The 26145-nt window shown below is 35.7% G+C and overlaps 1 protein-coding gene across 1 annotated transcript in view; it reads left to right on the forward strand.

Moving 5' to 3' along the window:
* The first annotated feature begins 3720 nt into the window (after positions 1 to 3720).
* nmnat2 (nicotinamide nucleotide adenylyltransferase 2) overlaps positions 3721 to 26145 on the forward strand; it is a 347686-nt gene continuing 325261 nt past the window's right edge. The window contains exon 1 of the mRNA XM_039734773.1: positions 3721 to 3946. Coding sequence (XP_039590707.1) covers positions 3862 to 3946 — 85 coding nt within the window. The 5' untranslated portion in view covers positions 3721 to 3861. The remainder of the gene's footprint in view (positions 3947 to 26145) is intronic.

Genomic DNA, 26145 nt, shown 5'->3' on the forward strand with positions numbered 1-26145 from the left:
CCTTAATTATGCACAATTCACGCTTGCCCAAAACGTTTCCACCTAATTTTTATAATGCATTCTTTAATATTGCATATTCCATTCATAGTTAGTCACTTGGTATATAATTGTGAAGTTAGAAAAAAGTTTAGATCGGACTTAAACCAAAATTTCATTTGAACACTAGTGTTCCGTCTGTGCCAGAAAATAACAAAAACACACACATACATAAAATAAAGTTAAAAATATTGTTTTAGTATAACCGAGAATCAGCGACCTATATGAAACCATTTTTGGTCTAGAGCCGACTGTGCTGGCACCGATTGTACAGCTCCAAACGGAGACGCGACCTTTGTTCTTAAAACACATCACTTTAAGATTACTGCAAGGCAGGAGCCACTCAAGGAAAGGTGCGTGGTCACACACAACCACATTCGGTTACAAATAGCTAGAGCTAATGCAGAGTCTTTAGTTAGTCTCGGGACGGAAAACAAAAACGGAGCTAAAGTACCAATTGCACAGAATAATGGCTCTCAGGACTGGAATGCAGGCTTCTGAAATTCGTAATGTTAAAACATTTGTGACGAGAACCATTCCATTAAAAAAAGCTAATATTTGTGCGAAATCTGCCCTTAAAAAGTTTTCAGACGTGTTCCCGTGTTGTTGTTGTTGTTTTTTTTAAGTAGCAGCTCCACTGTTCAAATTCCTTCAATTTCTACTCATAGCTCATACCCAGGGCCGGATTTTCCTATAGGCTAACTAGGCTCCAGCCTAGGGCCTCAAGATCAAGAGGGGCCTACATTCAAATTGTTAGCAATTTGAACAAACTTAAAAATGGGAGGTGAAAGGGCCTCATAAGTGGAATAGCCTAGGACCTCTTTTCATCTAAATCCGGCCCTGCTCATACCTCTCCATCCTGAATCAGCTCTTTCGTTCTCTCCTGGAATTTCTTTAGCGCTTCCACTGAACGTTTTTTTTTTTTGTCATGAAAAACCAAATCTGTACGAGCCCTCACTAGTGCGTTATATAACTTAAGCATAACTTTCTCTGACGTATACTCCACCCCACATGATATATAACTTTGCATCTTGTTCATCTTCTTTTATTTAATTATTGATTTGTTATATCTTTTGGGGGTCAGCATTTGTACACTGTGTTGATGTAGAGAGCAATGTGTCCATTGTGATTTCTAGGTCCTTCTTGTAGGTGTACTTTAAATTTAAATAAAATGACTTTTAATATTCAGCTGAGGATAATGTTTGGTTTAGAATATTATTTAAATATTTAAACACAAATTTTATTGGCAGTGCCCAATATAATATTAAGTAAAAATAATGATTTTTGAATAAGTCTAATTTTTGTATTTTTATTTCCTAACCAAAAATCTATTGAAAATCAGTATTTTATTTTCGGAGACATTTTATATTTGATATTCTTTTTGCTTTTTTGATAGATTTCATTACATTCATTATTTTTTGACTTTCTATATAGTGCTGGAGCTGAGTGGCAGAATTGATTCTTTTCCTCTTTACTTGACCCTTTTAGATGGCTCATTATCCTTAATAGCACTGCTTGACTTTGCCACAGTAACTGGAATTCTGTTTCCCATTGCAAACTTGTTGTTTTTATAGGTGCTCCTGCCACTGGTAATGCAATGCGAGATCATACTATGGGTGACTCATCCCTGGCTGATGCAACTTGTTAGTGATATTACATAGCCTTCACTTTAAAGCTGCTGTCCCTAGCTACTGCTTCTAACTTCTTGAAATGACACACAACTCTTCAAAATGGCAGGGTGGTCTTTGTTTCTGCTGGGGTCATTCAGCCAATAACAAGAACACATCAGCAGTGATTCACTGGTAGGTGACACAGCAATAACTTTGAGTAATGCATTGTTACTCTGTGCAGCAGAAGTGTTAAACACTCCACTTTTGTGTGGTGATCTGTTGACTACAAGTTAGCAGGTCCATCTCCATGTCTGGAATTGCAGATATACTAGTCTCCAGATTGTTTTCCTTTACTGAACTGGCACTGTAAACGTTGCTCCATGTCTAGATCTCAGCTTTGAGACTCTCCCTCCATTTTGACTCTGTAGCGCTTCTGCAATCTCCCTCATCTTTTGCCTGCTCAGTTTTACTACTGGCCCTGCTTCACATGGCTCACCTGGGGTCAGTGAAACTTCAGTCTTTCATGCTTTTTCCAGCTACTTGAACCAGATTTTGCCACCATTTCTGCACCCTGGACCTAAGCTTTTGGAGAAGCATTGGTGGAACTGTAGAGGCAGCAGTCTCTCAGTTGTCTTCCTCCTGGTATTGATACTGCAGACAGCTCTCAGGATCACAAAACTAAGCCTTGAGACTCTCCAGCAACTCCTCAGAAGAGCCAAGCAGGTGGAAATCTCTGCAGCACTCAACACTTGCTAAATCAGATTGTGGGTCTTATTGTTCCTACTCCTGACACCAAAGTATTGCTGGCGCTGAGTGCCAGAATGGATTCTCTGCTTTTTATATGGATCTTTAGAGTAGGTGGCTCACTGTCCTTAAGAGACACTTGGCTTTTTCTCACTAAATGGAGTTCAGTTTGTGATATTGCAAGCTTGACGTTTTTATAGGCACCCCTGACACTGGTTTGGAACGCGAGCTCATACTATGGATGACTTATCCCTGGCTGATGAATATTGTCAGTGCCATTACAGCATACCTTGTATAACAATAGTCAAGTGTGATATTACCTTATTACTTTTATTAACCCATGTTTAATACAGGAATAATTTATATGTTCCCCAGTTTGTCACAGTTACAGGATCTCAGTCAAAGGATTTTAAAGATTGACACTCCAAGACAATTTCATTATATGCAGCTCTAAATGACAATACAGTTCCTGAAAGCACGCTTATCCTTTCATTTAATAATCAGTAGTATTTGTTAAAAAAAAACAAAACATTTTTACTTCTCAAGGGGGTAATTGCTAAGTGTTTTGTTTTTAATGTGCAGTATATGCAATAATTACATTTGCACTTTATTAAGGTTTAGGTTAAGATATAGTTTACCACACAGATTCGGGGAAAAGGAAAAAGTCCAGTGGAGTTGTCCAATAAAACGGATATATCATCCACCCATCTATTCATCCATTACTGAACTTGCTTAATTCTGGGTTGTGAAGGCAAGAGTCAATACATTCAAGTTAACTCTGTTCTGAAAAATAAAATATAAAATGAATGCATTTTTTCCAGATATGGTTTATCCAGACCATAATCTAGCTACAGTGGATAGCAAAAGTGTAACCCAAACGGAATGCATGAGGTTCTAATTCATTGCAGGAAAACCTCACTCACATGTCTCAAGCATTCTTAATTTTATAATCATAAGGTGTCATATGGAACTGAGCAAAATTAAGAACCCTCAGAGAAAACCTACAAACAATGACAAAATGCAACTCTACAAAGTCCTTTCGGGGAATCGCTAAAACAATTAAGAGAACACACCGTTTGGAATGCTTTTTCAGACAAACACAGATGTACAAAACAAGGTGGAAATTTTATATAACTTAACAGGTAAATGGTATTTAATTAAATACCTGTTTATTTGTCATACAATAGGTTAAATCAGAAATGTATATTTATGATAGGAATATTTGATCATGTGTGTTATCAAAGCAAAACAAAACAAAACACAAAAAAGCGCGCTCTCTTAAAGAGTTCTCTCATCCGGAAGTGACGTATTGCGTCTGGGCTCAGGAGCTCAGCATCGGGAGTGTAACAGCAGTGTAGCAGCAGTAGGATTCAGTTAGAACCTCGCCTTCATTTACTGCGGACGTTCAAGGCTCAGGAGCAAGGAAAGAAGCACTGGGTTTAAGCAGAAAACACAGCGATCGTATTCCAACATGACCGAAACCAACAAAACGCATGTTATTTTGCTGTCGTGTGGCAGTTTTAACCCCATCACCAAGGGACATATCCACATGTTCGGTAGGTGTTTGTATTTTCGTCAGTTTTAAGGAGTGATGTTGCTGGCTCAGATCCACCTACCTCTGTTTGGGTGGATACAGCGGTGCGTCTGATGCCGTTAAGACATGACTGCTCACATAAGAAAATAAATGAAAGACATTTTCTAAGATAACCTGATGTAAACAACCGCAGTGTGCTAATGGTCGGTTTAGATTGCATTCGAGAATTTTTAATCGATTCTCTATGCATGTTGTTGTTTTGTTTGTGTTACATTTAAGCTTTCACGCTATTCTCCTCGGAATATCAGATTTTGCTGTCAATGACGTGTGGTGCTGAAATTGCTTTGTTAACGGCAACTCGGGAATTTTGAATTCTGCTTTGCATTGTATTAACACTGTGACTTTCCATTACAAACCAGAAACAGCGCTTGCAATATTCACATAATTGTCTTCTAAAGGATCTTTATCTAATTCATATCCATACTGCAATGTTGTAATACAATGCGTTTATATATCGGAATAATATAGAATTTTATTTTCTGAATTATCTTTACGTTTTAACAATTAATATCATGTAACGAAAATGTCCGCATTTTGTGGAAAATAATTCGCAGTAACAATGAAAAACAAAGGCTGAATCAAAAAGACAGGATTAATTAAAATATATTACATTAACCGTATGTGCCTGACGAGTTTTCACTTTTAGAGAATTGAAATTTTATTTTTCTGATAAACACATTAAAACAATAAACAGTATTCACCTCTGAAATGTACGTTATATATAAAATTATTAGACGGCGTGCGTCCTATGCAAGTTAAAAGTTGTAGGGATGCGCGTCGTTCTTACTTTGCCTTTAGTTTTGTAAAATCAGGTGTGGCCTTCATCTGCTTAACAGTTTTACAAGCGCTTGGTATAACTGTCTCTCTGTGCAATTGCGAAGTTAGATTTTTTTTTAATACGTTTAGGACAGGTACTAAGTCATTACACGGGAAGTGAAAGATTGGTAATATCTTAATGTACTAAAAGGCATGCTTCTCTCCTCAGAAGTTACATTCTCAATCGATGGCCGTTAATAAAAGGAATGCTTTGGCATTCGACGGAGACTTGGCTGCTTGGCTTCTTCTGTTTTGAAAAAGATGATCGATGTTATACATTATTCATTTTGCATTTTCAGCCTGTTTCTCTTGTTTGTGTCCTTTTAAGCATTCAGTTTGAGCCACCCGACAGCAACACACAAACAATGGTTTTGTATGTTGCCAGAGTAACTGAAAGTTTAAATTGAATACGTTTTAATTTACATCATTTTTGTTCTTATGAACTGAAATTTATGCTTTATTTTCTATTTCGTTTTCTCGTTAAGTAAATTATTTTTAACAATAAAATATACTATTCACTGTTAATTGTATAGTACATAATTTAAATTGAATTCTTCACTTGTTGAAGTAATTCTCTTAGTATCTGTCTGACAAAATACAGCTCTGGAACATGTAGTGCTTGTTGTTCATCTTTTTATGCCTTTAGTATCAAATGTATTCTTGTTTTCTGTTTTCCCCCTGTCTGTGTGGGTTTTCCCCGGATGCTCAGGTTTCCTCCCACAGTCCAAAGACATGAAGGTTAGGTGGATTGGGAGCGCTAAATTGGCCATAGCCTCTGTGTGTGTATGTGTTTGTGTGCGCGCGCCCGTGTGTGTTTGTTGTGCGTGTGCACGTGTGTGTGCGTGTGTTCACCCTGTCTAAAGTTTGTTCCTGCCTTGCACCCTATGCTTGCTGGGCTCGGCTCCAGTTTCCCCGCGACCTTGTTCATGATAAAATGGGTTTAGAAAATGGATGGATGCATAGATATTCTTGTTTACTTTGTTGTTGAGTGTTTATCAGTGCAACTGTGTGTTAATCGCAATGCAATGAATATAGTATTGTGTAATTTAATGTACAATATGCAGTATTTTCCATTTTTATAAATTAAAACAATATTCTGTAGTTGTCCATACTGATTTACAGTATAATGTGTATTAATTATGTGTAAAAACATAAAAAACGGAAAATTAAAATCAAATGTACACCATTGTTATATTGATTGCATTTATTTGTTAATTTTGTTGTGGTATGGTTATCACTTTTGCCTCAGAAGTCCTTGCTTTGAATACGAGTTCAGGCACTGTGGAGATTGTAAATTCTACTGTTTGCTTCGTTGCATGTATTTTTTTGTAAATTCTAATTCTCTGTCAAACCCAAAACAATTGACTATTAAGTTATTTGACCACTCCAATCTGGTCATGTGTCTGTGCATGAGTATGTCCAGTAATTGAATGCTTTCCTGTCCATGGATGGTTCCTACCATGTGTCTGCTGCTGTCAGAATAGTCTTTGGTATCCTGCATCCCTGAACTGAATTAAGTTGATTAGAAAATGTTAGGATGGATGGATGTGTTTAATTCCCCAAATTAATTTTCCCAAATAACAAAGGAAAATTTAAAACAGATTTCTGTGAAAACTATCTGATTATTTGTAGTCTTTTTTTGTATGATTATGCATGAAATGAGCATTTATGGTTGTGACCAAAACCAACCTAGTCTTCCTGTATATGACTTGGCTTCCTCAATGAACTTCTTTTTCTCTCAAAAGCCTATGCAGTAAGATCAGTTGTTGTTGTCTCCTCCAAATTGTTCTGGTGTAAGTGTGGGTAAGTGCATTACTGTACTCCGTAATAGGCTGGGGTTGCATTTTGGATTAACTCTTGCTTTGTGCCTGTTGGTTTTAGAATATGCTACTGCCACTTCTGACACTGTATTGGAGAAGATGAAGGAAAGATTTGTCCTGTCTCATTAATTTACTGTATTCAATTAATCTTTTTGATCTGTAATGGAGATTACATTTGTCTTTTTAATTTTAACATTGTAGATCAGTACTGTATCATATAGTAAATTACTAATCAGTTAGTGAAATAGAGTTTTCTATGATGAAAATATCTATTGTTGACAAAATGTTTGCTGTTCTCTTACCATAGCTAGCCATCTTGGTGTCTTGTTTGCAGAAGTATAAATGAGTGCTTTCAGCATTTTGACATTATCAATAACTAATAAGAAGCACAAAGCTATCAGTTTGTGGAGCATTATGAGCATGAGATCTAACTGGGAATTTCTAGTTTTCATTTCAGAAAGATGATTTGTATGTTTTACTGATTTTATACATGAATTGCTTCATGAACAATATTTCTTTCTGAGGAATCTATTCATTATTTTTGTACCTCATATTTGAGACTTAGTCACAAAGACAAAATCAGTTGATTACAGTAGCAATCACTTTTTTCACTGATACTCTGTTTCTATGTTGTTTTTGCGTTCTACTACTTTCTACTACTGTCTACTACTTTAGATATGTGTCTCTGTCTTTTCATAAAGAAAATCAATTCCATTTGGCTCTATGGGGCACTACGTTGCACTGTGTACTGAGAAATACATTAATTTAAAATAAGATCATTTATAGTGCTTCTTTTAATTGTACAGTTTTCAAAGCTGAACTCACTCCTCTAAACAGTAAGCTAGTATTAGTTGTAACTAAACAAGCTCTGCCTGGCTGCACCTGCACCAGAAGCTTTCAGTAGAGATAAATTAGGATGATTTCTCTTTTTTATGTTTTAGGTATTAACAAATGTCTGCTTAGGACTTTGGATGAGAAGTTAATTGACTATCATTGCCATCCTTATGCATATATACAATATTATGGCTTTTTTGTATAGAAATGTGAAAATTAATGGTTCTTTACTATTGAGGTTGCAAAGTATCCACTCAAGAAAGTCTGCTGTAGTATACATTTTACTCTTGTCGGATTATATTTGTATTTAAAGTAAATAAACTTCATCATGTGCAGCAGCATTCATAACCAACGTCATCCCATGTTGCTTGACATGTATATAGAGTAGCTTGTACATTTGGATTGTCATTCACTCAGAGTCATGAAGAGAGTTATTGTTGACTGCTGAACCTGCAAGCTTGTGTTTTATATCCACTAGGCCACCCAGCCACAATAATAAATAAATACTGTGCCAGTGTGGTTTTTCAGCCATTCATTTTCTTTAACTGCTTATTTACCTTCATCACAGACTAAACAAAGTATACTCATAAAAGAATACGAACATTGTAATCCAATACTTGGAGAGTCATAGCTTTCATAAGCAAATAGTGATGCTTATTTATTTATTTATTTTTTGATCTGCCTTACAGTTTCCTAAATTTGTTTCTGCTTTCATGCTCTGCCCTACTATTACAGTACATAAGATTTCATTACTGTCTATATTTGTTCAGCTGGTTCTCCATTATCTATTTAGTGCATTGTTTTTTCTTTACTACTGATATCGAACACACTTTGAGATTGTACAGACCCAGTTACAGGTTTTAGCAGTAGATTAAAAGTCTGATTGAAAAGTTTTGTTTGTGCGTGCTTGTCCAGTATGTAGATCCTCACTACTGAACCGATCTCTGCCACAGTTTGCACAAATTTCCCATTTGTACCTGGGAATACCATAGGCTATATAATGTTTTGCAATGTAGTCAGTGCCCCAACCCCAGACTCCTGGGTATTCCTGCTAGTTTCTATATCAGAAAAAAATGGCATATTGGTAAATTGTGAGGAGATTGGTTATGAAAAAAATACAGTACATTATTCAGTATATGCTGTATATATTAAGAACTGCATTCTCATAATATAAGATGGTGGAATGTAAGACAATAGACAAACTGGTTTAATCAGTCAACATCTTTTTTTCTATAATTATTTGCATGTTATTGTTAATACCAACTCAGTTTAGTTGTTGAGTAACTCATTTTACATGTTGTTCTGTTTATATGTTTCACTTCAATAGTTATCAAATATAAACAACATGTCCATGGTGATTGCCAGTCTAAAATATGCCTAGAAGGTGTGTATTTTGATCCATCATAACTACAGATTAACATTTTGCTAACTCTGATGGGCACACTTATGCCAGCACTTAAGAGTAAATTCTTGTACTATCTGTAAAGATTACACCTTCCCTTAATACTAGGTCTACATCTCCGTGTCTTTTCTGTCCTTCTCTCTATCTTTCAAACACAGCCTCTTTGGCAGTGACGCAAACTAGAAGCACAAAAGGCCTATAAGAAGAATGGAAAAAAAAAAACAATGATAATGTAGTGTGGAACGTAATTGTATCATACATCATTGGTTGCTACATATTGTCTCACCCCTCCCAAGCACCAAACTCTCCCAGCTTTCTATTTTTGTTGTGGGTTTGGTTATAGTGGGTCCTTTTTTACTTTGATAAGACCACATCCTGTGAGCTTTGATTTGTAGATGAATATATTTGAGCAGTGTTGGTCTCTTTTTTTGGTTATGATTTTATGGGTTATCTATTAAAATGTCAGCTCTGTGGTACTTTTTTGCTCTTTGCATTTTATAACTGTATCTGATTGTTGTGCTAGGATAATTTTACTTAGCTCATTTTTAACCTATTGTCACTATATTTTATGCTACAATGAAAAGTATTTAATGTTAGTCCCTCTGTCACAAAAACATGAGATGACCATACAGTGCTCAGCAGAATGAGAGAGAACACACAAACAACTAAACAGAGGCAATGACAAATAAAACCTAATAAGTAAATATGTACCTATTTCCAATTAAAAATAAGAGTAAACTTGCAACTTGTATGAGACAGAGCAATTAATAATTGGACAATATAAGTAAACTGCACAATGATCAGAAACTGAATTGGTACTGCAGGTGCTTACATAATGGAGTTTTGGTGGAAGACAATGAAATGTCTGGATGTGAATTAACAGTTTAATAGCTTGACATCAAAATTTCTTTGTAAGTGTTCTGGGTATGTCATCAAGTGGTATAACGTCACATAGTAAGAGTTTGACATTTTGTTACTGCCTAGTGTGGAATCTGAGATGATGGAACATGCTTTCTTTGATTGTTTCTTGATGTGAATGCCCTTTGTGGATTGTGCCTTGACTCCAGTGATCAGTTGGACTATTTAAACACTTCCTGCAGGGTCTTGCAATTAGCTGTTGTATAAAAGCTATGCCAGATCATGGAGCGGCTAGTCAGCATGCTCTCCACTGTGCAAATGTAGAATTTAGCATGTCACAAAGACTCCAGACAGTCAAAAAGGTTTGGGGAAGCCACCCATATATTATGAACCTGGCTGCAAAAGGTTGAAAATGATTGAGCAGTTTACAAGACTGAGTCCAAAACAGAACTGAATACGTGGAATTAAGATGGCGGTTTTAAGGGCTGGTGGAGGAAATTATGTCATATTTGTCGGAACCGAAAGTGACATCTTCAGGACCGGAAGTGACATCATCAGAGGCACTGGAACCTGGTAGGATTTCCTGGGAATGGTCTGCAAGGAACTGAGAGAGACAGTCAGCACACTCCGCCACCCCCTGGTCTGATGCAGTATTACAATTACTCAAGCCCTTTAGCTGCCTCCTAATCGCACATGTATGACAGCAATGTAAAAATGTGGCCAAACTTTTTTAATAAGATAGGTGGTTTGGAGGAATCCTCAGTAATGCAGAACCCCTAAGGAGTTAAAGTTACTTACTCTTTGTACAGGAACTACATTCACTTCCAAAGAAACCTGATCCCCTAAATCTTTAGTCTACAGGTCCTGAAGGACAGATTGTTGTTAATTCCACATTCAGCGAGAAGTTTAGTTTTTATTTGTGAATCTAATATTCTAGTATTATTAATATTAATATTATTATTATTAAAGTATCATTCTTGTCATTCTCAGTACTGTTGGGAATAAGTAAATATTATATGTTGTTGACAATCTATTAATATCTTTAGGAAGTAGGCAACTTACAAAAGTCGTTATATACATACAAAATATTTGAGTGTTTGGTAGAAAATGACAAAATGTTGCAATAAGACTAAGTCTAGATCATACACTTAAAAGAATAACATTAAGCTTTTTGCTTTGTTGTTTCAAGTAATGAATAGTAAAACATACAGTCACATAGCCCTACTGTATATAATTTACCATCAAAAAAACAGCCAGCAACACTCTGTGCTCTGTTGCTAATACTGCTGATAGAAAATAATGACACACACACACGTCTTTACATTTATTTTGCTACAGTGGTGGGAGTATTTTTAATAACATCATGTAATGAAAGAGGCAGCTACTTCAGTTACTTCAACTTTACAGTTCCCTTTATCCGATTAAATGTCACTACCTTATTAAAGCACATCTGGGAGACTACATCATACTGTATAAGTCAGGTGCCTGCTTTATTTCCCCTGTGGAAACTTGTTTGTTTCAGTTCTGTTGTAGTGTATGAGGCAGAAAACCATAATACTTTATGCAGCAGCTGCTAGAATTCACCAATTTCACACCGAGTCTCATTAAATGTGACCATCCATGTCGGCATTTCTCAATGCCACAATTGAAAATAAGGCATCAACAGATTTGAATAAAAGACAGAAATGTGTTACCCTTAGCAGCTGTACATGCTTGTAGTTAAATTGTCTTCATTTATATTTATTAATAGAATATGATGCAGAAAGCAATTGAAGGGAAAGTTTACTGAAAAAGAGGCAATGGAGTTTAGACTCTACTTGTAGGAGTGACTGGCCACATCAGTCAGGCTGGCAGTAAACTGCTGTGGCGTGGAGTATGGCTGCCATTTCTCCGATCAGAAAGGAGAAGTGAGGAGCTTATTCATTAGGATTTTCAGGTTTCTGGGTCTGTAATTCATAATCCTAGCAGCTGGTGCACTTTAATTATAACAAGCATCACCGAGTGCAAGCAAAAAATGTTTCTTGAAGTCACTTTGCTTTGACAAGGCAAAGATAATTCAGGCAATATTAAAGAATTAAAGATTGATTCAGCTTGTATTTTTATACACATTTTCAAAATTTGTTCAGTTTTTCATATTATTTGCTAATTAGTTTGGATCCATACCTTTTATTAACTTTACTCCTTTGTATATTTAAAACAAGTGCTCAATTTCTTTCCGCATGATGAAGTTTCTTTTTGTTCAAATATAATGTGGAATTCTCTCCATAAAAAAATAAAGTCAAAGGCATCAAAAATTATAAATAGGTATCAATCATGAAGTAAGAATGCAGCATTTGAATGTGATCATCTATTATTTAAGTGACAATTAAGAATGGTATTACTAAAGGACTATATCATGTAATAAATAGCATAAATGTTGATGCCCCTTTTAAGTTCTCCTTATTGTTTTTTTTACACACTTCAGGACATATGTTAGAAGTCCAGAAATCACACTTGGGTAAACTGTATTAGGTAGGCTTAAAAATAAATGATGATAATAATAATATACTATTATTCATAATAATAATAATAATCCATCCATCCATCCATTATCCAACCCGCTATATCCTAACTACAGGGTCATGGGGGTCTGCTGGAGCCAATCTCAGTGAACATAGGGCGCAAGGCAGGAAACATACCCTGGGCAAGGCGCCAGCCCACCGCAAAATAATAATAATATATAGTTAACTGTCCTCTATACAATATTAGTTCCTGCCATTACCCATTGCCACTTTGAAGGGCATCAGATACCACAACCTATGACCCTAAAGGAGATAAACAGATTATAGAATAAAAAAATAATTATTATAATCTACTTCAGACCGGAAACAGCTGTGGCTCACATGAACATCTGCACTCACACTCACACAGGAGAGGATTTGGAATCACCAATTAATCTAACCTGCACATCTCTGGGGTTGTTGCAAGAAAACCAGAGTACCTGAAGAAAAACCCACACAAACATATGAAGAGAATGCAAACATCACACAAAAAAACATCTGGACACAGGATTCATACCCAAGATTTTTGGTCCATAGGGCAGCAGTACTACACTTTGCCACCATGCTCTTCTTACAATAGTAATCATAATTATAATCATCATCATTATTAATTGAATTTATTTTATAAAACAAATTTATGCACAGCTTAGCACAATATTAAAAATAAAACAGTATGTAATTTATAGCATATAAATAAATGCAACAAAAATAATACTGAAAAGAAAACAGCTTGCAATATGTAAAGAAAAATATGCATGTTATAAAAATACTAGGGGGCTCCGTTCACTGCTTGATTAGCTCGCCCACCCCCAGGTTTGGTTAACCGGATATACAATTTAAAGAGATTTTTATTTTCATTTCATTCATTTTCCAGTCATTTTTTATTTCTTGATATTTGCCAGTAATAAAGCTGTAGTGAATGAGTTATTCCCCTCCCCACCCACCCGGGGCGTGCTACGTGTCAGCCACTTCACGTCTCTGCCTCTCACATTTTGAAGAGAAGGGCTGAACTCACACTAAGGAGATGTAGTTGCTCCTCCGAATCCCCCTCTTAAATGGTGATACAATGGGAAACAAAAAAATTTTTTTTTTACCTCCTCTATGCTCAATCATTTGGCTTGCTGCTGCTTGTGGCGTGCTGTGTGATCTTCATGTCGCGCTGCACGTCGATCATTTAAAAGCAGCTCTCCTTTTGTCTCACTTCCTTGTCTCCCGGGCCATTAAAGTTTCTCAGAGAACATTAAGTCTCGACCCAAGATTGTTTTATTATATATAATAGAGAGAAATAATTAATTAATTCATTCCAATAAGAACATTTATAAGAATAAGCACACATTTGAATTTTCAATTCTTAGTACAACAAATACATTTGTGTTAGGATAACAAGTACGCTTTTTTGTGACGGTGTTTTTAGATATGGTTGGAGCAGTTGCTGAAACTGTCTGCTTCATATTTTTTGGAATAGAATGACCATTTTAACAATGTCAGTATTATTTATCTAAATAACCAACCCCAGCATTTGTTGGAATTCACTTAAACCACATTCTCTGTGAACAAAAGCATGTCTAAAATTATTCACAGCTATACAACAAGCAGAATATCTTATTTGGAGTGAGACTTACAATTTATGGATTGTACAAAGTTTTAAGATGATACAGCAAATTACTTGTGAAATTCACTTTCAGTGATAAATAACCTCAGTAGGATTCTATACAAGACTAAAGTAGTTAAGTTTTTTTTTTTTTACTATTTCCATTTCCTAACAAGATAGAAATAATGTTCAAATGATGCTTTTTCTTTGCACTTATTGATAATTTGTATTTTAGTCTACTAAGATGCAACATTAAAATTTGAGATATTATATATTCTAAAATTTTATCTAATTAAAAATGAGTGGCACAGTGGTGCAATGGTAGTGCTGCTGCTTCACAATAAGAAGACAAGGGTGGGCATCCCAGAGTTTGTAAGTTCTTCCCATGTCCACATGGGTTGCCTCCGGGTGTTCCAATTTCCTCTCACAATCCAAAGATGTGTTTTGTGTGTGTGATGGACTGGTGCTTTGTTGAGGTGAGTGTTCCTGCCTTGCATATGTTTGCTAGGATGTGCTCCTGCTCCACCATGATCCTGCCCTGAAAAAGCAGATTATAAATCTGAATGGATAGATCTAAATCAAGGTAATTGTTAATTGATGTTTGCTCTTTGTTTACATTTCATTTAGAACCCCAGCTTCCTTTTCTACTAACCTTGCATAAAATGTTTTAAAATTGAATTGATTATATTTGAACTTGAGGATCTGTATTGAAAGGCTTAAATAACCTCAGTAAAGTCTCTTTAAGCCATATCAACCTGTAGGAATATTTACTGCAATTACCTTAATAAGAATTTGACAATTTTAGAATTTTTAATTGGATGCTGTGAAAAAAAGCAGATTTGTCCAAGGCAATTGCTTAGCCACCCTTGACAAGCCAACATGATGTACAGAATTACTGAACTGGAACTGCAACATTAGGTGCAGTGCCAGTTAGATAAGATTGTGGTGACAGGCCTGTGACTCGGGCTTCATGTGACTGGCATTCCAGGGACATTTTTCAATGATATTAGGTTACTGGTTGGAATATCAGTGTGTTTATTTTATAGTGCAGTAGTTCAAGTACTGTACAGGCAAACCTGTATGAATATTTCTCCTAATTTCTTCCAAAAAACTGGTTGTGAATAGTGAAGCGTATATACTCTAACATGAAATATGATACTCATTTGAAACAGCCTGAAACAACCCAAATAAAATTATTTGCTTAAAAATTTTGCGATATAAAGTATTTTTAAAACTGCTTTTATCTTATCTTCACACTTCCTTTTCCTGGAACAGAGTTTTTACCTTGCAATGTGCTTTGAGCCAGAGCTTAATTAATAGTGGTTATTTGCAGACCTATCAACAAACCATTTCCCGTCTGAAGAGTTAGTCTCTAAAAGCTTTAAAGGTAGTTCTTGCCCTCCTTTGTTACATTTATGATACATTAAGGGTCTTTCAGATATCCTGTCTGCTTAGTCACATTATGGCAAACCTGTTTGTCTTCAGTTTCTCTGAAGTCAGGGAACTCTACTTGTAGTACCCTCTCCACTATTTGTTATGAAGGCTTCATCTACCTTTTCATTATATAAAGGGACTAAAAAAAAATCTTAGCAGCCTTTGGAATTTATTTTAAGAATTCCCTGCCTCCTGGAACTAAACTTATATAGGAGTATACCTACAAGTGATATTTTTGAGCACTTTCAGCACCTATAAATATATTTAGATGAACTCACCCTAATCCTTATAAGTGTGCTTATGGAGTATATTTTTACTCACCATAGAGAGGGAGAGACTGTCCTTACAATTATAATACAATACAATTTATTTTTGTATAGCCCAAAATCACACAAGGATTGCCACAATGGGCTTTAACAGGCCCTGCCTCTTGACAGCCCCCCAGCCTTGACTATCTAAGAAGACAAGGAAAAACTCCCAAAAAAAACCCAGTTGGGAAAAAAAATGGAAGAAACCTCGGGAAAGGCAGTTCAAAGAGAAACCCCTTTCCAGGTAGGTTGGGCGTGCAATGGGTGTCAAAAAGAAGGGGGTCAATACAATACAATACACAGAACAGAACAAATCCTCAATACAGTATAAAAATAAAAAATTTAGAAGTACGTAGCAGAATTTAACAGTGGATGACATCACATAATATGATTTGGATTTCTTTAGAGTCCTGGAGACCTCGTCCATCAAGCTGCCTCCCCCATTTGGCCATTACACAGCTGAAACAGTGCTGGGCCAGCCAATCTGATGAAAGGACCTCTCTTTCCCATGATTCCAGCGATCCTTCATCAAGGATGACTTTACCATAGGCTGGCACAACAACTTGGCAGGTGGGCCATGGCACCAAGTGCCACATTTGAGTACCGAGAAGAGAAACAGAATAGGTGAGGGTTAGTATCAAATTATATCCATGCTGTACACCTCTATTCTCTGGACTAAGATAATCTAACATCAAGAAATGAAGTCCTGATCTGTACTATAGATTATCCCTTCTTCTTTAGAATAGGAAAACCTTAGACAAAAAAGAAACTAAATGAAAAAACAATGTTGTGTTCAAACTGTAGACAAAAAAGAAACTAAATGAAAAAACAATGTTGTGTTCAAACTGTCCAAGGAACATCTCTTCAAGGTGTCATGTCCACTTTTCACAGTTAAGAAAGTATTTTCATTTCCTTCCTTGTTGACTGTTTTCACCCTTTTTGAACCCTGGCGCAGTTTTAAATCATTATAAAACGTTTAGTTTCAGTTCAGAACCATCCCTGCATCAATAGTGGGACCTTCAGTATGAAATATGTACTTCTTGCATGTCCACTAGTGCTTTGATTCATTATTGTTGTGCTGTCACTCACCAATTTTTAACCAGTTTTTCCCATTAAAGAACCATAGACAGCTTGGAAATTGTGTCTATTCCAGCATCATTTCCTGGAAGGTAGGATGTCTTGGTACTGGTTTATCATAGGTGATATATGGTGGCACACCTACATTCACTCAGTACAGGTTTTGTAAATATCACCAATTTAACATAACATACAGTATATATTTTTCAAATGTAGAGTAAAAACTCTACAGATTTTTTGTAGAGTCCATACCCACCACCCACATTACATCTTGCTATTGCAACTGCTGAAGTCAGGATTGGAAAACACTGCAAAGTATGGTGAAGTCAGCTCAGAAGATTACTGGCACAGAGCTTCTTTCTCTTCAGGACATATGTAAGACGTGCTGCCTTATAAAGGCTTCCAATTTGATTAAGGACAACAGCAGCCATCTTGAACAGTTACTGTACTTTTCTCACTTTACGAAAAGAAAAAAGCAGCCAGTTAATCATATAACACAAGGTGACAAAGCACAAGAAAATGTGTAAATATTTTTAGACAAGAAGAAAGTCCATGTGGTGTGCAAAAGGGTCACAAAAGCTAAATAAGATGGCATCTAAAAAGGTTTTTGCAAAAGAATAGCAAGCAAAATGCTCCCTGAGCAAAGAAGGAAAGCACATCTCCACCTTACTTTGATGTTTTAAAGCAAACTATTTTGAGTGGTTGAGCCAGATACAAATAGCACATGAAAGGAGCATCCAAGGGCAGAGCCTAGCTTTCCTCCTGGCAGCTGTTTGGGCAAGCTTTTTATTCAGTAACGTAAAAATCCAGAATCTCCTTAGGTACTTTAATAGTTGGTATCTGTAAAGAATGAACTTGTTCATTTTCTGTACATTCATCACCCTGTGATGAACTTCTGCTCCATCCAGGTACATATATGTAGACATTTCTACATGTTGTTTCTGTATTCACCAGTGAGTTTTCAGTTTTTGTTTGCATGTAATATAACTGTATTTGATTTGTAATGATGTATAGTGTAAGATTTATAAGTGGAAGAACTCTGTATAAAAATACATCAATTGTATTAAGCCCGTTGGGATCTCAGCACGATTTCATTTTGGAAACCTTATGGGAATTGAGCTGTTGTTCTGTTGTTATCTTCTTTTATGATTTATAATATGTATCTGAGTAAAGCACTATGTAAATAACAACTGACTGAAACACTGAATCAGATCTCAGAGGGGATCTGAAGGAGTTCTGCACTTGTTTTTCTTTTCTCACTTAATTTTGGGTATACACGTGCTTAATCAGTGACGCGTGTAGATTCTTGCTGATCAATTAACAAAAATAGCGCCATATTTTCCCGAGGTTCTGATCAGTGCAGTATATCACTAGATTTTGAGTTGGAATTTTTTTTTTTATTAAAAAAGAGCTCATCGGCAATATAAGCCATCATATTCAGCATGAATCAGAATCAAAATTGCTTTCCTCAGTTGTGAGATGTGAAATTGATACTTAAGATGATTACTAAATTTTAGGAACTGTGCAGGAATATGAATGATTCTAAACTGCCAAGTTAGAGGTATACTATTGTCCAATTAACTAATCAGTCTTTATATTATGTAGTAACACTGTCATGAAGTGCTTTGCAAACCAACACCCTAAAAACACAAATAATAAACACTGGTAAAAGTGTAATAGTGTACATAACAACCCTTTTATGTAGGGTCAAGCATAATCAGTGTCAAGGTATATGCAATAGTTCCATCAGAAAATTTTTCATTGCCAATTGTTTTTACAGAAGGTGTTTAAAATGTAACTGATTTAGCATCTTTTAGTACCAAAGAGGTACTTCTTACATGTAGACATTTCAGACTTTCAATATTTTTCTTTAGCAACCCTTGTAACCGAAATTGTCTCTCCATTATAAAAAAAATCTTGGAAGGAGACAAGACATGATTTTCTTGGAGAGAACTTATACATCCCACAGGACGAGTCCATGCCCAGGGATGGAAATAAAGGATAAAGAGTAGATGACAAAGTAGAATGTCATAAAGAATTCAAAAATGTTGGCGATAGAGAGATAATGGAAGTACAAATATTCGAACGTCTCAAAACAAGGATAGGAAAGATGACATTAGTGCAAACAAATGGAAATTATTACTTGGTGAAATAACAGAACAACGAAAGGAGATCGAATATATTTTTGGGATTTAAACTTTAAGTCGGAGACTTGTAGATCGTCAAATTAGTGTTACTAGCGAGAATTAAGCGATTCCAAAAAAGTTGGTGTGGTATGAAGTCCCGTGAGACAGAGACTTTTAACATGAGATCCTTTCAAGTCACGCCCTACTTACAACTAGTTTCAAACAAGACCACAGTCATCTAACCTCAGTCGTGTGAATGCTTTTGGCAGACACTCTTCCTGCGCTCTCAGCTCTTATAAATTTTATCAGGACAATAATTTTATACGTTCTAGATGACACATCAGACTAGGTGAAGAAGAAAGAGCCTGGATAAACATTCGAAAAAGTCATTTTAATTATTAGAAAGAAATGATATTCACTCACTGCCAGTTATATGTTGCGTTGTCACAATGTAAGTCCAAACACGGAATCAAAATTCAATGCAATCTTGATGAAAAGTTAATTCCAAATATTGTTTTTACTGTTGAAGTGAGAGTGAGCACCATGGTGAGAACAAAAGAGCTGTCAGAGGACTTCAGAAAAGATTGTAGCAGCCTATGAGTCTGGGAAGGGATTTAAAAGATCTCAAAAGATTTTGAAATCAGCCATAAAGTTTGAAAGTAGGCCAGACTGACATTTGCCAAAAAGACCAGTGAAAAAACCAAACACAGCATAAACTTCATACCAACTGTGAAGCATGCACTATGTAGAAGCGGAACTGGACCATGCAACATGACAATGACCCAAAACATACTAGTAAATCAATTCCCCATTGAGATGAAAATACTACAAGAACCGTCTCAATTATTTCAGCCAAAGGAGGTAACACTCGCTCATTTTTGTAGAATGACATTTACAGAAGATTTTTCTTCAGTTTTCTTTGTTTAGTTGGATTACTTTAATCTCTCTGTATTGTTGAAACGGATATTATACATATCCGAAAATACCAATCTCTTAATATTATATATCCGGTTAACCAAAGCCCCATAGTCTTATTTAAAAAGAAGATGTGAGAATAATGAGAAAAGCTTTATCATGTATAGTTTCACTTTTAAACCTTAGTTGATAATGAATGTAGTTTTACTATATTCATTTCTATGGGCCAGATCCACATAGTTTTAATAGTGAAGGGGGCTATTCAATTTAAAAAATGCATTGAAAACACACAATGAAATTAGTTCTGCCTGCACATAGTAATATTCTGACATCAGTTCAAACAAAACAAGCTTCTTTTAGAGATCAAGTGTACTGTATATGTATAGAATTCATTGGTAACAGAAAAATAATACATTTCTTTTAGCCATCATAATAATAGTCAGTTATTGATAGGTCCTTTGACATTTTAATAGCAGGTATATTATTTAAATTAGCAAAACATATTATATTTTATTAAACTTTATGGATATATAAAAGGGATGCTTCACATCTGAATTAAATGCATTAAAGTAGAAGTGTAATGTTTAAAAGGCAACTTGTTGAGTGGAACATTGCTTTTGCAGCAGACAAAGCCACTACCAGTTATGTATTACAATGGTAACCAGTATGGTATCACAAAAAAAGAAATACTATCTGGAGCATCTTCTAGAATGTTTTTTGAGAAAGCCTTTAAGTTAAATTTGCTCAAATGATTTTGTTAAACTGTTGAAAATAAATACGCAGAATAAAGAAAACATTGTTTTCATTGTATTTTTCTCTGCAGTTCCTGTTTTAGTTATGGTATACAGTTTCTCACAGAGTGAACAGCCACACATTTTATTTTTATGTGTGATTCTTAAAGCCTTTAACAGACCAACACATTTGTGTATGCAAAGATGCACATTAACGCATAGTCAGGAAGAGGTCAAAACCTAAATAGAACTGTACATACATCTAGCAAATGGCAAACTTGAAAATGAAAGGAACCACTCCAGCATTGCACATATGCTAGAGAAAAGCAAGCAACTTTGGGCCCAAGGTTCTTACTATAAAACGAAAAAACATTTGACAAACTACAAAATGCAGCTACCAACTGCTCCCACAAAAACGAAGAGAGTCTGTTGAAATATGTAATTGGAAACATAGTGTTGGAGGAGTACTTTTTCTGTTTTCTGTTTATCTATCAGTTTGATGATTTTCATTATTATACTAGCTGAAATACCCAGCGTTGCCCGGGAGGAATATAAAGTATCTTTTTTTTTTAATTGTTTGAGAAAAATATTATTAAAAAAAGCACAACTTTAAAAATAAAAATAAATTAACAAACAATGAAGACTCACTAATGTGCTTGTCTTGTATGTATGATATCATCCAGTTGACGCTCGGAAGCAGCCAACTGTAATTAATTTCAAAAGCAACAGGGGTGCGGTGGCACTCAAACATAAAGAATGCTGGCAGTCACCTCCAGTTCACCCTCTGGTGGTCGTTCCAAGTGTCAACTTAATGATAACATGCATACAAGACCGTAAGATCACGCCCACCCTACCCAGAAGTGGGTGGGTTAGGGTTGATTTCACCCTACAGTATTTGTATTCGTCCAATGAGAAACATGTGTACCAAGTTTCATGAAAATCGCTTCAGCCGTTCGGAAGTAATGCTGGAACATACAGTACATACATGCACACACACACATACATTGACTTTTATATATAGAGATTCTTGATTTTTAGAGTCAAGATTTTTGGATACATAGTACTTACTGTGGCTTATCCATTTAAGGATAATGAGGTGAAAACAAACAGATACTGTATTTCTTGAATTAGTTGTTTTCATTTCTAGTGTGGTTTGAGATTAGCAATACCATTGTACCCAATGAAAGATTAAATATTTCAAGAAGGAATGCCCTCCTATCCATCCAGGAAGATGATAGTTTTACTTTTTTATCAAATTTTGTAAATTCCCAAATGTACAAAACTTTTCTAATCATACTAACCTGCGTCAAGTCAAGTGTATTCCTTTTAGCTATCATTATATACAATCATTCAATTTTCCTTCAAATTCTCTAACTGTAGATATGAGTAAATACTAAATATTAAATCACTGCAGTGTTACAAATTTGAAAAATATAACAAGAACAGAACATATATCCTCATCACAGTATATGTGGGGTGATTGTGGTCTGGCATAAGATTGCAACACTGAAATGCAGCTGTGTAAACAGCAAAAGCTTCTTGTCGGAATCTCATTAATTAGCTGTACAAAGCATACAGGTAGATGAAATATGGGTGAAGTATTTTCTTACTGCTATATTCTGTTTATGAAATATACTTTCTTCATGTGATTATTTATAAGGTTTATTATAAAGTGCTAGTATAACTTCACAGTGGTGCACCTCTGCAAATGGTAAAACGTGAAATTTAATTCTATGCTGAAAAAAGAAATGAAAGGAATGAATGATTTCAAATTTAAAAAAAGGTCACGAAAGTTCTTCAGGTGAAGCATTGAATTGTGGACATTTTTTCAAAATAGAAGTAAGTTTTACCTATTTTTTCTGCTTGTAAATTACTGCTGGTCATAGGAAAACCTCAAAGATTTTAGAAAACATAACATCTTTGACAGCTTTTTTATAATCACTTTAGGTACGTAAATAGCACATGGCACAATCTCAAATCAAGTAAAGTAGGATAATGGAAGGAATTGTGCTGCATTATGCATCCTAGATGAGACACTGAGGTGTGCATTACCCAGGAAGCATATCGAAAAGATTTTTGGTAAAGTTGTTTTAGTGCCCTTGCTGACTAGCTGACAAAAGCAGTATCTTGCGGCCTTCTGCAGAGGAGTCTGAGAGATGTAGTCTATGTAAGTGTTCTGTATTATGTAGGGGTATGTATGACCCAGAAGTGCTGCCCATCCAAATTGTAGCGGCAGTGGAAGTACATCTATGTTAAGAATTTCTAAGAGCCTCCCTATCTACAGTCAGGGAGCAATTAGTCAGGAATGGAGCACAGTCAAAGGTTCACCTCGCAGGGTGGGAGTGGGGACCGCAAGTTGTGGTGAAAGGGTCTGGAAGTAGGATGGAGTGCTCACTGTTATGACGATGTGAATCAAGGGCCTATAAAGTAGAATGTCAGTTATAGTATTGTTATTGTGCAGTAAGTCACAGAAGACCTAGCATTTGTTATTTTGTACTAGCTGAAGTACCTGCCCAAGTATATTTGTAGAATGGGTTAAAGAAAGAAAGCAAAGGTTTAGGTGTTTTTTAAATAATGACCCTGTTGTTTCTGCTAGCTGTCCCATCTGTCATCCACACTGCCTCTCTATCAATGTCTCTTCTTTCATCTATTAAAAAATGTGTTCTTTTTGGGTCCATTTGGAATTAAGAACTGCTGTAATTCCATTATGTGTTGAAACCATTAATACTGTCATGTTTGACTTGTCCTCTTAGTTCGAGATAACAGTTTGTAGTGCTTACGTTATGAAGAAAAGCCAACAAGGAAGGAGTTAAATAGTAACCCTTTGATTTTTCTTTGTGTTTTACTGCCAAAGCAAAAGCACTTTCCTTTAAATATTACAGTAGTTAGAAGTATCATGTGATGTTGCCCAGGTAGCTAATGTTAAACTCTGGTCATTTAGTCTGCTAGTCTGGCTTCAGTCTGTTTCGATGTTTCACCAGGTGGCACTGGAGAAGAAACTGTAGCATAAAGAAAGGGCAAAAGGGGTACAATTTTAGGTTCCAAAGTAGTTAATCTTGTCCATGTGGTCTTAAACAGCAACTATGCAAAATATGGTCCAGATCAGTCTGTTTTATACACATAGATTAGCTTAAACTACCCAGTGTTTCCTGCGCTTCTTATATCTAGAACATCAGCATTTGTGGGAATGAGAAAATGAAACAATAACATATTTAAATTAATTCAGTGATATTTCATTTACAAAGTCATATAGTGTATCATTTTGTTCTTCTTTACTTTAGTGAAATATAGAGAGAGCAGTTGGGAGCACATGCTGATTACAGTGTGTTGCCACACCCACCTGCTTGCAGGGCTGGGTGCAGATTAATGTCATACCGAGGACGCGGCAATTTCAGGTTAAGAGCCTTGCTCAGGGGCTCAATGGATTATAGTCACTTCTGGCATTTACGGGATTTCAACCATTAACCTTCCGATTGCTGGCATAGATCCCTGTCCTCAAAGTTATCACTCTGCCCAGTGCAATATAGGTAATTAATTAATCTAATGCTTTGTGATATACAATATTTTTGGTTTTTCCCTTTGGTGCATAAATGTATAAATGTTTTGGTGTCTGTAGAAAGCAACACATAGATGACAATAGGGAAAGCATGAATTTTCAAACATAATGCCTGCTACTCTCAGTGACTGTCATTCAGTCTTTTTTATAGTCATGGCAAATCTCACTGTATATAGAGGTTACTTAAAGGCATGTCAGTGGGTATCATAGGGATGCATAGAAAAAACACAACCTTTCCTTTAGCATTGCCAGTTAAAACTGTCACTTCTAACAAAATATAAGTAATGACCCCCAATACACTTTTCATGTGGAAAAATTTTGGTCCACCATATTGTTTTCATTCCCTTGAATTTCAAAAACATACCAGAAAACCCCCCAGGTGTACTGATTTTGGTTGAAATTGCTTTTTAATGTGTTGAAGGAATGAAATAAGGTGGATGTGCTGGGGTGTCCAGGTTTCAAAGTAGCTTATCGTGTCTGACTTAAGATTATATGCGGAACATACAGACATACAGATAAATAGTTACTTGACTGCTGGTGAATTCGTAAGTCAGGTTGGTCAGGTTCAAGCTCCTTTTTATCTTTTTTTTCTTCTTCTACTGAATGATTTATGAAGGAATGTTTCATTAAAGAAATAACCAAATTTGATTTCTGAAGTTCCACTTGAAGTTGCCATCTCTGTAAAGTCGCGCTTGCCCATCTGTAGTTATGTTAATGGCGGGGGTGCATTGGGCAACTTTGACATGAACTTGAAGTAGTGCATCGACGATTGTCCAATCATATTATATTTAAAGAAAATACTAAAACAATATTAATTTGCTCCCAATAAATGTGGGGCTATTCCGGGGCGCATAGAGCAGTGGCCATGGAAAAATCTGAAAGCAACTAATTTAAAGTACAGCCTCTGGTCACCTGCTTTGCAAAAGATCAAGGACTTGCTTACCCTCTCATTTGGCTGGTGCCCTTCACTCAGGTAATATAGGCATTCACACAGAAATTAAACAAGTCAGAACCAAAGGATGTTGACATGCACTGACACCAGGCACATTGTGCTAATAAAAAATATTTCATGATTATTTGGCATTAATTTAATTTAAGGAGAGTTTTTCAAATCAGCTTCTTGCATTACAAACCACCACTGGTTGAGAGAGAGAGTGTTCATTGTCTTGTTAGATCTGTTCGTTTTCACTCCTTCTGCATATTATTTTTATAATTCTTTTTATAATCTTTTGGGTATAATGGTTTCTTTTTTTACTGTGGTGATTTCTTGAGAAAGCTCCCTGCTGGTCACACTTCAGTTAAGGTAATTCCTTATGTTTGTGCTCATGCATGTAACGGTTTCATGGTGGTGTAATTTTCTGCTTCTCTTTTGTGTTTGTAAATCTGTGTAAGCACTCTGAGCTCATCTACTATGAAAAGTACTTTTAAGATAATTTAAATTGAATTGAACACTTATTTAGGAAGAGGCTTACAAGCTCGAGTCTTAGTGAAATTAATTCACCAGTTAATATTTTTAAATATATAACACTAAGTATAAAGTCCAAAGTTAAATCAGCAGCCCATAGTTTGCTTTGATAGAGCAAAAATGAAAATTTTTATCACAATGCAGTGATATGCACTTTTCAGAGATAAGTTAGAAAATATACACATAGTGTAACATTCAGATGCACTTGTGAACTGTGTTAATTGTTCTAAAAATTGGTGCATTTTGATTTTTTTTTTAGTAAAGTACTTTTTCCAAGAGAGAGATACCACTTTTTAAATTATTAAATATTTTGTAACAATGAGTCATGTGGAAAAATTACAGAGATAATAGAATGTTATGACAGTTATTGGTAGAGTACTTAAAATACGTTTGTTAGTAGACTTTTACAATACGTTGTAGTTAATATAGAGGCCAAATAAGCTTGTGGTGGCTGTAATAGACAAGAGGTTCCACCTCGAGTGATGTCAAAATTGTATTCATTGACATACCTTTGTTAATTGTTTGTTGTGGGTGATTTATGGCTGGCTATAGTTCACATTTCTTATGTATAATCCTTTTTGAAAGAAGTGCCCATTGGAGAGTTAAAGTCTATCTATGTTGATGTCCCTATGCGATGGACCATGATGGATAGCAGGTCATTGTGGCGCTTTATTGATAAATTATAATG

The sequence above is a fragment of the Polypterus senegalus genome, chromosome 14 (genome assembly GCF_016835505.1).
Source record: "Polypterus senegalus isolate Bchr_013 chromosome 14, ASM1683550v1, whole genome shotgun sequence".
Classification (NCBI taxonomy): domain Eukaryota; kingdom Metazoa; phylum Chordata; class Cladistia; order Polypteriformes; family Polypteridae; genus Polypterus; species Polypterus senegalus.